At 40.8% G+C, this 14,430-nt stretch overlaps 2 protein-coding genes across 6 annotated transcripts in view; both read left to right on the forward strand.

The window, feature by feature from the left end:
* The window catches only part of gprin3a (GPRIN family member 3a), an 8,155-nt gene extending 6,019 nt beyond the window's left edge, over positions 1-2,136 (forward strand). For all 3 annotated transcript variants that reach the window (XM_083521503.1, XM_083521502.1, XM_083521504.1), the window contains one exon: positions 1-2,136. This exon is cut by the window's left edge. In XM_083521503.1, coding sequence (XP_083377629.1) covers positions 1-1,064 — 1,064 coding nt within the window. In that variant the 3' untranslated portion in view covers positions 1,065-2,136.
* A 1,377-nt stretch (positions 2,137-3,513) lies between these two features.
* Positions 3,514-8,900, forward strand: ppm1ka (protein phosphatase, Mg2+/Mn2+ dependent 1Ka). 3 transcript variants are annotated; one of them, XM_083521510.1, is made up of 7 exons: positions 3,514-4,205; positions 4,243-4,982; positions 5,092-5,192; positions 6,067-6,232; positions 7,501-7,645; positions 7,974-8,108; positions 8,416-8,900. In XM_083521510.1, the coding sequence occupies exons 2-7, from the start codon at positions 4,546-4,548 to the stop codon at positions 8,545-8,547; spliced, it is 1,116 nt and encodes a 371-aa protein (XP_083377636.1). In that variant the 5' UTR covers positions 3,514-4,205; positions 4,243-4,545; the 3' UTR covers positions 8,548-8,900. The 3 variants fall into 3 exon arrangements, with proteins under 3 accessions (XP_083377636.1, XP_083377635.1, XP_083377637.1); XM_083521509.1 differs by having other exon boundaries at positions 3,729-3,870; positions 4,516-4,982; XM_083521511.1 differs by having other exon boundaries at positions 3,785-3,861; positions 4,516-4,982.
* The last annotated feature ends 5,530 nt before the right edge of the window (positions 8,901-14,430 follow it).

Raw genomic sequence — 14,430 nt, forward strand, 5'->3', positions numbered from 1 at the left:
TATCTCCAGGGGCAACCACCACATCTGCATCCCAGGTAAAGGAGACAAGAGGCAAGACAGATGAAAATACCATGGACCAGATGAGAATGTGTGCGAGAGATAAAAGAAAGAAGTTGACAGACGGTATGGAAGGAAGGGAAGCCCTTGTTGAAATAGGAGGTGAACATAAATGGAATGAAAAATGGAAGGAAAAAAAGACAGAAGAGGAAATGGAAAAAGAAAGAAAAGTCCCAGACAAAAACACTGAGGCCAAAGAGAAAGAAAGGAAGGAAAGACAGACATTGAACCAGATCTTCAAGTGCTTCAAAGATGCTGCGACAATGACTGAGAAGAACCCTGTTCCTGTTCAAACACTTGATGCTGTCCTGCAGACGGAGCTCCTGTATGAGGATGCTGGAGTTCAGGCCGTTGCAGAGGTCAGCAACAAGTACACAACCATGAGTCCAAACATCACACATCCATTTAGGAGCCAAATTGATCATAAGGCTATCCTCAGTAACCGTGAGAAGGTTTCTGTAACTGCCAATATGAGCTTCCAAAATGGACTTAGTCAAGATGTCGTCTTAAATTCAGTTTTGAGCTCAACCCCTCACAAGTCTTCTATTTCCCCAAAACCTGCACGGCATCATGTCTGTCAAATTCAGATTGAATTGTGCAGTCAGTCCACTGTGTGTGAGGGTCTGGCTTTGCCTGGAAAGAAAGATCCACAAGCATCTTCATCAATCCCCGGCCTTGAAAAGGAACCCAAGCAAGTGGACAGAGATGTAGACCAAGCAGAGGCCGGTCAGCTTCCTGAGGTGGCATGGGATGAACAAGGCATGACATGGGAGATTTATGGAGCAGCTGTGGATTTGGAATCTCTTGGCTTTGCCATCCAGAATCACCTTCAGCACAAAATCCAGGAACACGAGCAGCGCATCAGACACCTCCGCAAGTCAATCTCTCTCTCCGAGCACTCGAATGGTGAGGGGAAAAGAGGACAAAAGACAAAGAAGAAAAGGAAGGTCTTTCAATCACTATTCCAAAGACCTACTTGCTGTTTGAAGGCTGAATGTGAAGCCTAAATGGCTTAATAACTTATATATATAAAGGTGGTATCAAAACATTTCGAGACTATTTGTGTAATTTGTGTAATACACCAACAGATGGCAGCACAAGGCTGCACGCACAGTCACAGGGAGCACTGATCTGGGAGCACTGTATTACTGTGCAAGGAGACTATTTTGAAGGTGATTGTGTGTAAACATAAATAAATAAAGTACTTTCTTGTAAACAGATCGAGTCTCCAAACTTTTTGATATCACCTCATACTGTATGTGGCGGTGTACAGACTCCATAGTGTTACTGTAGCACTTACCATGCAGTTAGCACAGTTGTTATGTAGCTCACACTGACGCACTTTAGCTTCACCTGAGTCTATTCTTTTGTAATTCATTGGTATTGTGTATTTGTGATAGACCTGTTTGGTCAAAAGTAATCAGCCATGTGGTAGTGCCTCAACACTCACTATAGTATTATGTGTTTTCTGAGCCAATATGATTCTGATCCTTCCAATCGACTACACATTTCACAGTACCGTATCTTGTTTACTTCCTGAGTGGCCTTCATTTTTTGCTCCAGTTTTATCTTTTCCCACACCAAATTCATCATTATTAGTGTCACAGTGTCTGATTAGAATGTGTATAATGTATTTCCCTCCTTGCATGTACTGTATTTTTAAATTCTCCAATTTTGTAGTTCATTTCCTTATTCTAGTTATAATCCAACATTGCTGGAGGTTTCATTAGAAATACGGATTTACCAACGATCATAACAGCTGCTTGTGATTTGCTTTGTATCTTTAAGAGAACCTGCTATCAGGTCCCATATTTCTGTCTCCTGGTCCTGGGGAACCCTTAGTGCCCCACACACCCTCCACACCTGATTCAGCTGACAGGGAAAGTGTTAAACCAGGGTTGGGACAAGGAATCCCTGTGAATAGAAGTTCAAGAATTCACTCTGATCTAATGTAATTTGATAATTTGAACGCTGATCATCGTGTGATCCTGCATGTGGTCTGGGGGTTTCGTGTTTGTGTGTGTTTTTATTGTCTATCATTTAAAACGTATAATTCAGATATTCTTAAACACACTATAAATATATATATATATATATATATATATATATATATATATATATATATATATATATATATATATATATATATATATATAATAAATGTGAAAACAGAAAATATGTTGCTTCTTTTTCTCTTTCTCTCTCTCACACACACACACACACACACACATACACACACACACACACACACACACACACACAAAATAACTTTTTTCTTTCCCTTACGGTTCTCGGTGGAATATGTGCCCCACTTTCTGTAAAGGTGAATACATTTAAGACATCTTCATGTCTTCAGATTTTTTCCCCCTTGTTTCATTATTTCTTTCTCTCTTTATCATTCATTCATTCATTTTCTCCCGCTTATCCGTAATTCGGGTCGCGGGGGCAGCAGTCTAAGCAGGCCCCTGCCTCCGACTGCTGCCCAATCCTCATAGCACCGTCCCTTACGGTCCCTCCTGCAGGTGGTGAGCCCACGGGAAGGCGGCCCCACGTCACTCCGACGTTACGGACCTTGATATTTCCCTCGTAAGGGACCCCCGGAGCATAGAGGGTTAAGGGCCTTGCTCAAGGGCCCAAGAGCCCAAGAGTGGCAGCTTGCCGATACCGGGGCTTGAACCCCAGACCTTCCGATCGGCAACCCAGCGCCTTAACCGCTGGAGCCACCACTCCCCCTTCTCTCTTTATAAATGATTTAAACATACATTAAACCTCCGTCAGGTTTTTCATCGTTAATTGAAGGATTGTTGCTGGAGGGAAATTGCGCAAGAGCCTTTTTATCCTCGATCTATCCATATCCATCTCTCTATCTATCTATCTGTCTGTCTGTCTGTCTGTCTGTCTGTCTGTCTGTCTGTCTGTCTGTCTGTCTGACTGTTCTGTCTGTCTGTCTGTCTGTCTGTCTGTCTGTCTGTCTGTCTGTCTGTCTGTCTGTCTGTCTGTCTGTCCTCTTCTTTCTGTTCGTCGTTCTGCCAATCTTCCTGTTCATCCACCCATCCATTTTTCTCTTTACTTTAAGAGAGTCATGCTGAAAGAGATAATGAACTTCACTAGGTGCTTCCTGGCTCTGAGAGCAGTAGGACAGAAGAGGAATAAATGCTTGGCACAGTGTGTTAAGGATGCTAATATGAGACACTTATCTCAAGTTACAAATCTATCATCTAGAACACTTTGTAAATATCAATGTGCTAAGTGTATTCCATCCACTGCCAGACACACTCCACATTCCACAAGCAGACAGAACAATACTGAGCAGATATGATCTGTACTTGACCCACTGGCCAAGGTTAGGATCAAGTTATATTCTGTACAGACTGGTGTTTACAGTGTTTAAAAAAACCACAGGAACGCTGATAGGCTCGACAGGCTCAGGCCAGCAACACACACACACACACACACACACACACACACACACACACACACACACACACACACACACAGTCTCGTGAGTAATATTGAGTAATCTAGGTCAGTAAAGTTCGCCCTGATTCTGGACCTGCTCCTCAGCATCTGATTGGCTGATGCATCAACACCCCCGTTACTTCTGACTGCCCACATGTCATTTAAGGAATATGCTAATTATCTGCAACTACTTCGTCTGATGATTGGCTGTTCCGTTCTGAAATATGTAAATGAGCCTCTCGGCGTGTACTCTGCTCTCACACGTACGGTCACACGCACGCACACACGCCGGCTCGGGGAGCTCGCGCAGGGGGTGGAATCACCCGGAGAGAATCCCGTGTAACAGTGAAAGAGGTGAGTAAAGACCTCAGTGAGAACCTGATGGTGTTTTTTTTTTTTCCTTTTAAAGAACAGAAATGTGTTACAGAAGTGTTAAGTGGGTGTGACGTGTAAATACGTAGATGTTTCAAATGCAGCGTTAAATTACGTGATTGCGATTGTGTAAGTATGACGTCAGTCCTTAGTATGCTTTGAAATGGTATTGATGATCTAAACTTGCAGGGTCACACTGCACAAGGTACAAGGTGTTACTCCAATTCACCCAGTAGAACACTGGACAAGGAACATCCATAAGTTCTTAAAAGATCTGTGTTTTTGGTGCACCTTGGAGGAGTGAAGTTCATCCTTAGGTTGAAGTTCATCCTTAGGAGTGAAGTTCATCCTTAGGTTGTTGTTGGTGCACCTTGGAGGAGTGTGGATGGAACAGTTGTTCATGATTTTCCATGCACAGTGTCATCTGCTCTTTATCAGTGTCAGATTCTCAGCACAGTGCCTCTGACAGCTGGAGATTTCAGGCTTGCTGATCCCTGAGAATAATCCATCCACTCCATCCAGTGCCAGAAAAGCTAAACTAGGGCTGACGTATTATTCACATGGCAAGCCACATGATGCGCTGTACCTCAAAATGTCTTTCAGACATTTCTTTTTTTTCTTTTTAAGGAGTGTCCTAGGAAGCGTCTCTCCATTAAAATGTCTCTCTCTGCCAACACCTTCTCCCTTCTTCTCCGCCGCTCCTTCTCCTCGGTCAGTAGGAGCGCTACCCTGCATTCGGGTCGGCGTACGTTTGCCTGCGTGTCGACGGGGCCCGGGGTCCGTTGGTACGCCACAGCTCGTTTGGACGCCGATGGAAGCGGCCGGCCTGCAACATGGGACTCGTTTGGGATTTGGGATAACCACATCGAGGCGCCTATCCTGTTACCACCCAGCATCCGCTACGGTAAACTTATCCCACGTATCAGCTTAGACCACGTGGGTTCAGCCTCACAAATCGGACGGCGTCGTGACAACGAGGATCGACTTCGTGTAGCCGAGCTCACGCCCTCAACGCTCTACTTCGCTCTGTTTGATGGACACGGGGGTAGCCAAGCCGCTGACTTCTGCTACACACACATGGAACGCTACATTAGGTAAAAGACACACATTTACGAATATACTGATATAAGTGTAGGATGCAGGATATCAGGCATATCAGGTAAAAACCCACACAGGCTGATCAATCGTGTGTGTGTGTTATAGGATGGGTCTGGAGAAAGAATGGAATCTAGAACAGGTGTTAACAAAAGCCTTCCTACAGGTAGACGCTGCCCTGGCCTCCGAGATGCAGATGTACGGCAATGGTACGGAAACACGAAACCCTGTTAAAATTCCCCAGCCGAGAAATAAGACCTCCTAAGAGCCGTCTGGACATGGTGTGGTCCAAAATCAGATCAGTCGTTGAAATAATACAGCACAGACACCGAGAGCTACCCAGCTAGTAACACCCAGTCCGGCAAAGAAATACTTCCACTCTAAAGATTCTGGTGCCAAAAGCTACTTTATCCCACACAACTCCTAATCCCCATGAAATGACCTTCCAATCGTGCAACAAATGACCAAATTCCAAATAAAATGTTCTAAAAACCAGTCTCAAACTGCTCAAAATACCATGTTTATTCATTTATACTTAGAATATAAATGTGGTGGATCTGCTATCCTAGTAACACGAGTTGGAAATAAACCCAGAATGCGATGCTAGTTACCAATACACTGGCATGTTTTGAAAGGAACCCAGAGGAGCCCCACATGAAACTCCACACAGACAGTAACCTGAGCTCAGAAATGAAACCAGGGCCCCTGGAGCTGTTAGTCAGACACCCAACCTGGTACCAAATACTTGACTCCAGACAAGTCCAAGAAGGACCTGCTTCTACCCAAAAACTTCTGTGGAGGCAGAACATGAAACACATTCCCATAATGCCTCGGCTGGAGGCTAAAACGCTCAACAGTTGCTATAAAAACATTATCCATGTTTAAAAAACAATCTGGCACAAGAAAGATCTGTTTCTTCTCCTCAGTGTATCAGTATTAACCACAATCCACCCTTCACCCTAATCACCTTGAAGTCTGATCAGGATCTAAAAGTCACCTGGTGCTTTTGTACACTATATTCACGTTCGATTTGATATATTTTACTATGTGATCATTAAGTTCTTCAATGCTAATAATTTCCAGCCTCCCTAATGAGTGTGGGGACCACGGCGACGGTGGCTTTGCTAAGAGACGGGATCGAGCTGGTTGTCGGGAGCGTCGGAGACAGTCGGGCCATGCTGTGTAGGAAGGGGGAAGTGTACACACTCACCAGTGACCACACACCTGAGAGAAAAGATGAGAAACAGAGGTACTGACTCTGCATGGACCCTCTCAGAACCTCTGAGCAGAACGTTCTTTCGGAAAGTTCTGAAAGTTCTTTCCTCTGCCCCAATCTTAAAATAGTCCAACTTCAATTCTCTTGTATAAATTAATGTGATTTAAATGGCATTTGTGCCTTTATGTGTGTAGCTCACAGGCTAACCTGACTGAATTTCTGAGATGTTTTTTTCAGTCATATTTATAAATGATTTCACAGAGATTTCCAAATCTCATATTCAGACATTTTTTAATGGAACATTCTGGTAGCTCTCGAAAGATAACCTCTGATAATTCTGGGTTTTCTTACATTTTATATATAAATGGTAAAAAATTTCACTCGTAACTTAAATCGCTATCCTCCTACGATCCAAAAATTGTTTATAAACTTTGCTGGTAGTTCTCGACATCGTATGTTAGCCAACCTGACAGGATTTATCGTAAAATAATGTTGATATTAGCTTGCGACTAACATCGGAGCTAGCTTGACAGGATTTCTGAGAGGATTTAAAAATATATATATATATATAGAAAATGTTCATAAATTATAATAATTAAGATTTTCAAGCGATCTTTATAAATGTTTATCTTTTTTTTCATAACCAAGATCGCTAACCTGAGAGGATTTTTTTTTCATTATACATAAACTTCACTGGTAGTGTTAGATAACATACACAAGCTAACCTGACAGGATTTCTGAGAGGATTCTTTTTTACATTCATGCTAATAAATGTTAATAACACACTAATGTATAGCACTAGCACGATGGCATTTCTGAACGTTTTATTTATCAATATTTTTTTATACTATATTTCAAACTTTGGTGTTTGCTCTAGGCAGCTAACACAAGCTAACCTGACAGGATTGATTGTAATGACATAGTAAATGTTGCTAATATCCCATTATAAACATTCTGAGCGCTGGGTTTCTCTAAATGCTTCCTGGAATAATTATTTACAATAATTCTAAAAAGTTTGTTATTCTCTATAAAATGAACTCTGTAAAAGCTTGTTATTCGGATGTTTTAAAAAGTCTGGAGTTGCTTGTTGTTTCTTTGAATCACTGCATGACCTCTTGTTATGATTTACGTGTCCCAAATCCTGTCATGTTCTCCTGCATGTCCTCGTGCCCTCATGCTGTTTACTGACATCTATGGAATCTGTATTGGTGTCTGAGTGTAAACATGCCTGTTTGTTCCCTTGTTAAAGTTACGTGTGGTGTGTGGTGTGTGTGTGTGTGTGTGGGGGGGCTTTGTTCTAGAATACGCAAGAGTGGAGGTTTCGTAACATGGAACAGCCTGGGTCAGGCCAACGTGAACAGCCGTCTGGCGATGACGCGCAGCATCGGAGACTTTGACTTGAAGCAGATCGGTGTGATCGCAGAACCCGAGACCACTCGCATTATGGTGAGTGATGCAATGCTGCTTTTTGCCGCGTAGAAAAGGACATTTCATAAATTAAATCAGTGTATCGTACATTTATGGACCAACCAGGATATCAGTATATTTACTTTTGTTTGAATTATTATTCAAATTTGGCTTTATTCATTCATTTTCTAGTAAGTTTGTGTTTTTTTTTTCTTGAAAAGGCTATACTATTGCTAAAAGGCTAAACTATTTTTAGGACAAAAAAATTGCTAAACATAATTGAAACGTAATATTTATTAATATTTTTATTGATCGATCTTCTGAATTTCTCCGTATCTCCAAATGGCTTCCTGGTTCCACCTTCCAGATACATCATTCTCACGACTCGTTTCTCGCCCTGACCACCGATGGCATAAACTTCATTATGAGCAACCAGGAAGTCTGTGATGTCATCAGTCAGTGCCACGATCCCATAGAGGCGGCGCACATCATCGCCGAGCAGGTAGCGTCAGTGCTCCTTTTACACGTCCAGGTGTTCCAAATCACTGTTTTCAGTTAGGAAGTGTCTCCGCTACAACAGGATAAGTGTTAAAAAATTCCTACAAATATAAATCAAACTTTTTTATTTTATTTTAAGTTCACAGTGAATATTTTTCTTCATCTCTCCTTTGAAGGTTATTCGGTCCATAAACTCAGTCAGGAATGTGACATTTGACCTACATAGATAATCAACTATCAAGTAATGAATAACCCAGTTTAATCAGTGTGTGTGTGTGTGTGTGTGTGTGTGTGTGTGTGTGCTTCTTCAGGCTCTGCAGTACGGTTCTGATGATAACAGCACAGTCATCGTGGTTCCGTTTGGAGCATGGGGAAAGCAGCAGAATTCCCACCACAGCTATTCCATGAGTCGGAACTTCACCTGTAGCGGCCGCTGGGCCTGAAAGGTCACGACATTTAAAGCGAACACAAGAACGTGTTCTGTAGCAGCTTTAATACTCCACATTAAAGTAAAGTTGTTGTTTTTTTTGCAGCAAATGATAATTGACACGAATTTGTTTCCAAATGTATTCGAGGATTTTATTTTTGTACCCGATGATATTTTTGACCTTGTATATATTTTTCTGGAAAGATTTGCTACATTAGCAATTTGAACAGTATTTTTCCCACTGCTACTGGAGTGGTGAATTGACAGATGACATGTCCTTCTTACAGGACGTTACTGAATTCACTGAAAACTGAGCTCTCATTCAAACCAATGCACAAAAAACATTAAAATATACGAATTCTAACAGAACATTGTTGACCTTCTTTTATCTAAATAAATCCTGCTAAAAACTTGTTGATCTCAGCATCACAAGCTCCGCCCACTCACAAAATATTTGATGCATTTTACACTTCTGGATCTTTATTTACTTACTGGCCCTTTACACATTACACTGTTACCAACATATATTTGGTCTTGAACTTGGCACTGCTTCAGAACGAAAGAGGATAAGCATGTGCCATGTGTATGTATATATGCGTGTGTGTGTGTGTGTGTGTGTGTGTGTGTGTGTGTGTGTGTGTGTGTGTGTGCGCTCCCCCAAACTAATCGTCAACCTGAACCTGTGACGCTTTTAGAAAGTAAGCTGATATGTACAGTATGTGCTTTTTGCCTCCTCAGGCTGTCGTGTGTCGACCTGCCAACACGAGAAGGTTCCCTGATCTACTCTTAACACTCCAAACAAACTTGCATCATGTGCGACGGCTCCATGCGTGAGTTTAGTAATAAGCGTTAATGTATGGCTAAATGCATATAATCCATACAAGAGCAACCAAATCTTTTTTTTTTTTTTACAAAACGATTAAAACCAGTCATTTATAGTCTAACCTTAATCAGGAAATGCAGAGTGTAGAACTAAACATTAAGTCTATAAGATTTTAGATTTTTAGACTAATGATTCACATGCACATACAATGTCAAGGTCAAAGCAGAAAAGTGTGATCCGAGTAGACTATAATAAGAAACTGTGTGTGTGTGTGTGTGTGTGTGTGTGCATAAGATAGAGAGAGTGCATGAAATAAAAGCCACTGACGCAACACCCAGTAACATGTTCGCTTACAAGATGACTCTTTAAACGAGCCGATTCATAGGACCGATTCTTTTAATCAACGCTTGGAGTCGGCTCACATTTTAAACGAGGAAAAGTTTGTTCGAGGACATGAATGAGAACAAGATAAGTACGTCTTGTAACGAAATGGATAGATTATATAAATTTTTGTTAACAAATAAATAAAAAATCCAAGCAAAAAGCTGTTTGAACCAAAAGAGTCGACTCTTGGTGTGATTTGAGTCAGTGAAGTGGCTGGGTAAAAAGAGCAAGAAAATGTGGTACATTTAAGAGGCATGGGTGATGTATATAAATTATAGTGTAATAAGAATAAACAACTGTATTATAATCCTAAAAAATCTAATAATTAAAAAAATCATAAAGACAAAGCAATAGCGCTATCTACTGACACAATTTCCTCACTGAGAATATATTTAATACATCATTTTTTGTCTATTTTTTGTTTTCTTTTAAAGACCAGCTCCAGGCAGATTTAGAATAAAGAATATATAATTAATCAATAAAAAGTTGATGTAGTGAGAAACGCTACAACATTTAAAGGAAGGAGTCTCCAGTACCAGCGCTTTGTAACAGTGAAGCTGTTATACCTCAGTATACTCATCAAATACTGTATAATTTTATATCAATTACATAAATATTAAATAACAACAACAAAAAAAGGTTTTTCAAGAAGAATCCGACATGAGTTCAAGGACAATTAGATCATTTAGAAAAACAAATAGATAAATAAAGTAAAATAAAGATAAAGAGCAGGAGGGACAGAACCATTTCTACAGTAAATTATATCTTAAAAAAGATCTCGTCGTTTTGAAGCTTTGTTTTATTTATTTGAAAGCTTCTGAAAAAGATATAAACGTCTTCCTTCTAAATGTTCTTGGCATGTCACTGCTCCAGGACACCAGGGGGCAGCACTGTCATGCACATGACTTGCACAGAGCTCCTTATGAAGGGTGATGTGGCTGGATTTGTAGCTCACACCTGCTTTTTAATAACCATTGTGTTGAGTCCCCATCCATGTCAGGAAGGATCACAGGTGAGTTGGGAGGCTGGTAACGATGCCATCAGCACCACAAACATCTCATCATCATCATGCTGACTTTATTCACTGATTCAGAAGTTTACAAAACATGAACACAAGATGAGGAACCTTCAGTTTGAGTCTTGAGAACGTTAAACTCACTGAAGGAGGCGTGGCCTTTGTGCATGTCAATCTCACTGAAGGAAGCTTGGCTTAGATCATCTCAAGCTGATTAAAGTGGGCGTGGCCCATTTGTTTGTCAGTCTCACTGTAGGAGGCATGACTTATTTGTCAATCTCACTGAAGAAGACGTCCTACATACTTGTCAATCACATTGTAGGAGGTATGTCTCTGTCAATCTCACTGAAGGAGGCATGACCTCAGTATATGTCAATCACATTAAAGGAGGTGTGGCCTATATGTCTGCCAATCTCACTGAAGGAGGAATGGTCTGTGTGTCTGTCAGTCTCATTTTTCAATCATTTTTAAGGGGGTGTGACCTACATGCTGTTTTTTTTTTTTTTTACATTAAGAACTGCTTTCAATCAGAGCTTGTAGCATTTTATACAAAAAAAAGTCTATTGTGATATAATTTATCATGATAATAAAATAAAATAAAATCATAATCCCCATCCCTGAGCCTTCTAACCTTTCCTGTGTGTGTGTGTGTGTGTGTGTGTGTGTGTGTGTGTGTGTGTGTGTGTGTGTGTGTGTGTGTGTGTGTGTGTGTGTGTGATACTGGAGATTCGTGCTTGCCTGCGAGTTTTAATTCGTTATCAGTCGAGGTGTGAATTGGAAGAAGAATGCTGAGGATGGAGCCACCAGGAAGGAGGAAAAGAGGAAGATCAAGGAGGAGGTTTATGGATGTGGTGAGGGAAGACATGCAGGTAGTTGGTTTGTAAGAAGCAGATGTAGAGGACAGGGGGGTATGGAGACGGATGATCCGCTGTGGTGACCCCTAACCGGAGAAGCTGAAAGAAGAAGAAGATCAGTCGAGGTGTGAATGAAATGTTCCAGTTGTATAATCTCAGAATCTGATAAACTCATGTCCTGTTTCCCAAACACAAGAAATTCCCTACAGAGGTGTGAAATAACAAATGGCTTCAGCACACAGCATTCACATGCCGTGACTGAGTATCAGTGACACGTCACATCTGGACGTGATGTAAACAAACAAAAAAACAACGCTTTCATTCGTCTTTGTTTATTTATGGCTGTTTTCATGCCATAAGTCAGTTCTATTATTGATAATATTCTCTCTCTCTCTCTCTCTCTCTCTCTCTCTCTCTCTCTCTCTCTCTCTCTCTCTCTCTCTCTCTCTCTCTCTCTTTCTCTCTCTCTCTCTCTCTCTCACTGTAGCCGGAGGGAGATGGAGCTGTAAAGCAGCTCTGCCATGACTGGGCATGTTCCTGCATCCAAAACTGCTGCTGGCTACAGAGAGAGAGAGAGAGAGAGAGAGAGAGAGAGAGAGAGAGAGAGAGAGAGAGAGCGAGCGAGGGAGAGAAAGAGAGAGAGAGAGAAGAGAGACCTAAAAAAATAGGTAGCGGTTGATACAGAGACCGAATGAGAGAAATGGAGAGAGAGACAAAGTAAAGAGAAGTAGAGACAGAAAAAAGGGAGTAATAGAAAGAATGGAATTAAGACAGATGGAATGCGAGAGAGAGAGAGAGACAGAGAGAGAGAGAGAGAGAGAGAGAGAGAGAGAGACAACAGGCAGGAGGTTGCAGTTTGTATACATCATGATCATGTTAAAGCACGTATCTTTAAATTCATGCATATCTGATTATGTGATGTGACTCTGCACCTGAGGGATTTTTTTGTGATTTTTAGGCAAGTTTTCATCCACACACACACACACACACACACACACACACACACACACACACACACACACACACACACACACACACACACTGTAAAATTTATTTCATGATCACTGAAGTTGTCTGTTAGAAGCACTGACACTGGAGACTCCTTCCATCAGTGTTTCAGTGTAAAATCTCCTTCCAGAGAACTTTACTGTTCCAGTCAGTTTTTTTTCTCCATCTGTTACATCAGATTCTTTTCCTCTCTGTATGTATTGTAATATTTTTCAGATTTTGGGATTATTGTCTAAAATCACATCTCGATCCGCCATTTTGCTGACACTTTGTTCCAGATGAATGTATGGTCTTGGACGGCGACTCAGCATTTTGTTCTCCTCTCTGATCTTCACTCGTGTTTAATTCTTTGATCACGACGCCAATCTCACTTTGATCTTCACTCGTTCAGCCCTAATCCCTTACTAATGTGCCTGTGTTTATATGAACACACAACCTCCCCTCTGCAGATGTGTTCTCCTTCACAGCATCTACACGGGATTGTAATCAGGAGATGGAATGAAGGTTCGTTAGCAGTTCATCAGACAATTAGATCGGCTTTTTGTTCACTTTATTGGTCACGTGTAGAAACTTGAAACCCTGGAAAGAACCTTGAAAGCTGTGCTTCATATGATCGAGTTTTAATATTGGCAAATGCCATGTTATATCGGTTCTTTCATTTCTTTATTACGACCTACTTTTGCTTTACTGTGCTTTTTTCTACCATAATTCCACATCAGCTCTGGAGGTGTATCTGAGATAAGGAGGATCAGTCATTGCTCCTTATGAGACCAGCTGTGACATATGATCACAGCTTGGGGGACGCCATTAACAGCGATCTCACCTTCAGCATACAGTACTGAGGTTCAAACTTTAGTAAGTGCATTTCTTCCATAATCCCCCTTACCTTCTCACAATCAATTTAATAAATATTACAATAGATCACACACACTGTCTGCAGGCCATTATTATTATTAATATGCATTATTATATGCAAAGTTTATGTAAAGTATAAAAAAAAAACAGGTCCAGTTTGGCAGTAAACTTAATCCCCTGCCTGCTGCTACAGTGAGTTTGGGGCAGTGCGAGTCCTGTCCCACTGGGTCATGCTTGCAGTTTTGGTTTCTGACCACTTGGGGCAGTATAAGGTCAAGGTAGAGTTGTTAAATAAAGACAAATTCTGGAAAGAAGAGCGATCATCAACAGTTTATATCTGCTTCAGATTTATTTTATTTAAAAAAATTAGCAGCCAATCAAATTTGCTTAGTAATATTTCAGTGGATGAATATGAACCTTTTACGTTATAAATGTGATATTTCTTTCTCCAGCATACAATGTTACACTTTCATAACTCTTTCTTTCTTTCTTTCTTTCTTTCTTTCTTTCTTTCTTTCTTTCTTTCTTTCTTTCTTTCTTTCTTTCTTTCTACAGTCACACCACAATGCTACACTTTTGCAACTTATATGATACTTTTTTGTTTCATTTATTCATCCTTTCCATTTTCTTTCTTTCTTTTCTTCCTCCAGGATACAGTGTTACAGCGTATATATGACGATCCCTCACTTTTCTGTCATGCTTTTGCTTCTTATAACATAAACATTTTACTGCTTTCTCTAAAATCTTAAGACAGGAAGCAGGATTTATGTTCTGCAGCGAGTTTGGAGACGTCTCGTCGTCTGAGTGAGTCCTTCTGCACAAATCTGTGAAACACATCAGTCACGTCTCTGTTTCCGTTTGCTGTTCCGCTAATGTTGCTATGACCAGCTGCTTCAGAGCTCTTTATTTTAGCCGTGGCTCAGAAAACCCTCAGCGCCAGTTTTAATCTTAACTTTAGAA

Source organism: Silurus aristotelis (assembly GCF_946808225.1).
Source record: "Silurus aristotelis genome assembly, chromosome: 19".
Classification (NCBI taxonomy): domain Eukaryota; kingdom Metazoa; phylum Chordata; class Actinopteri; order Siluriformes; family Siluridae; genus Silurus; species Silurus aristotelis.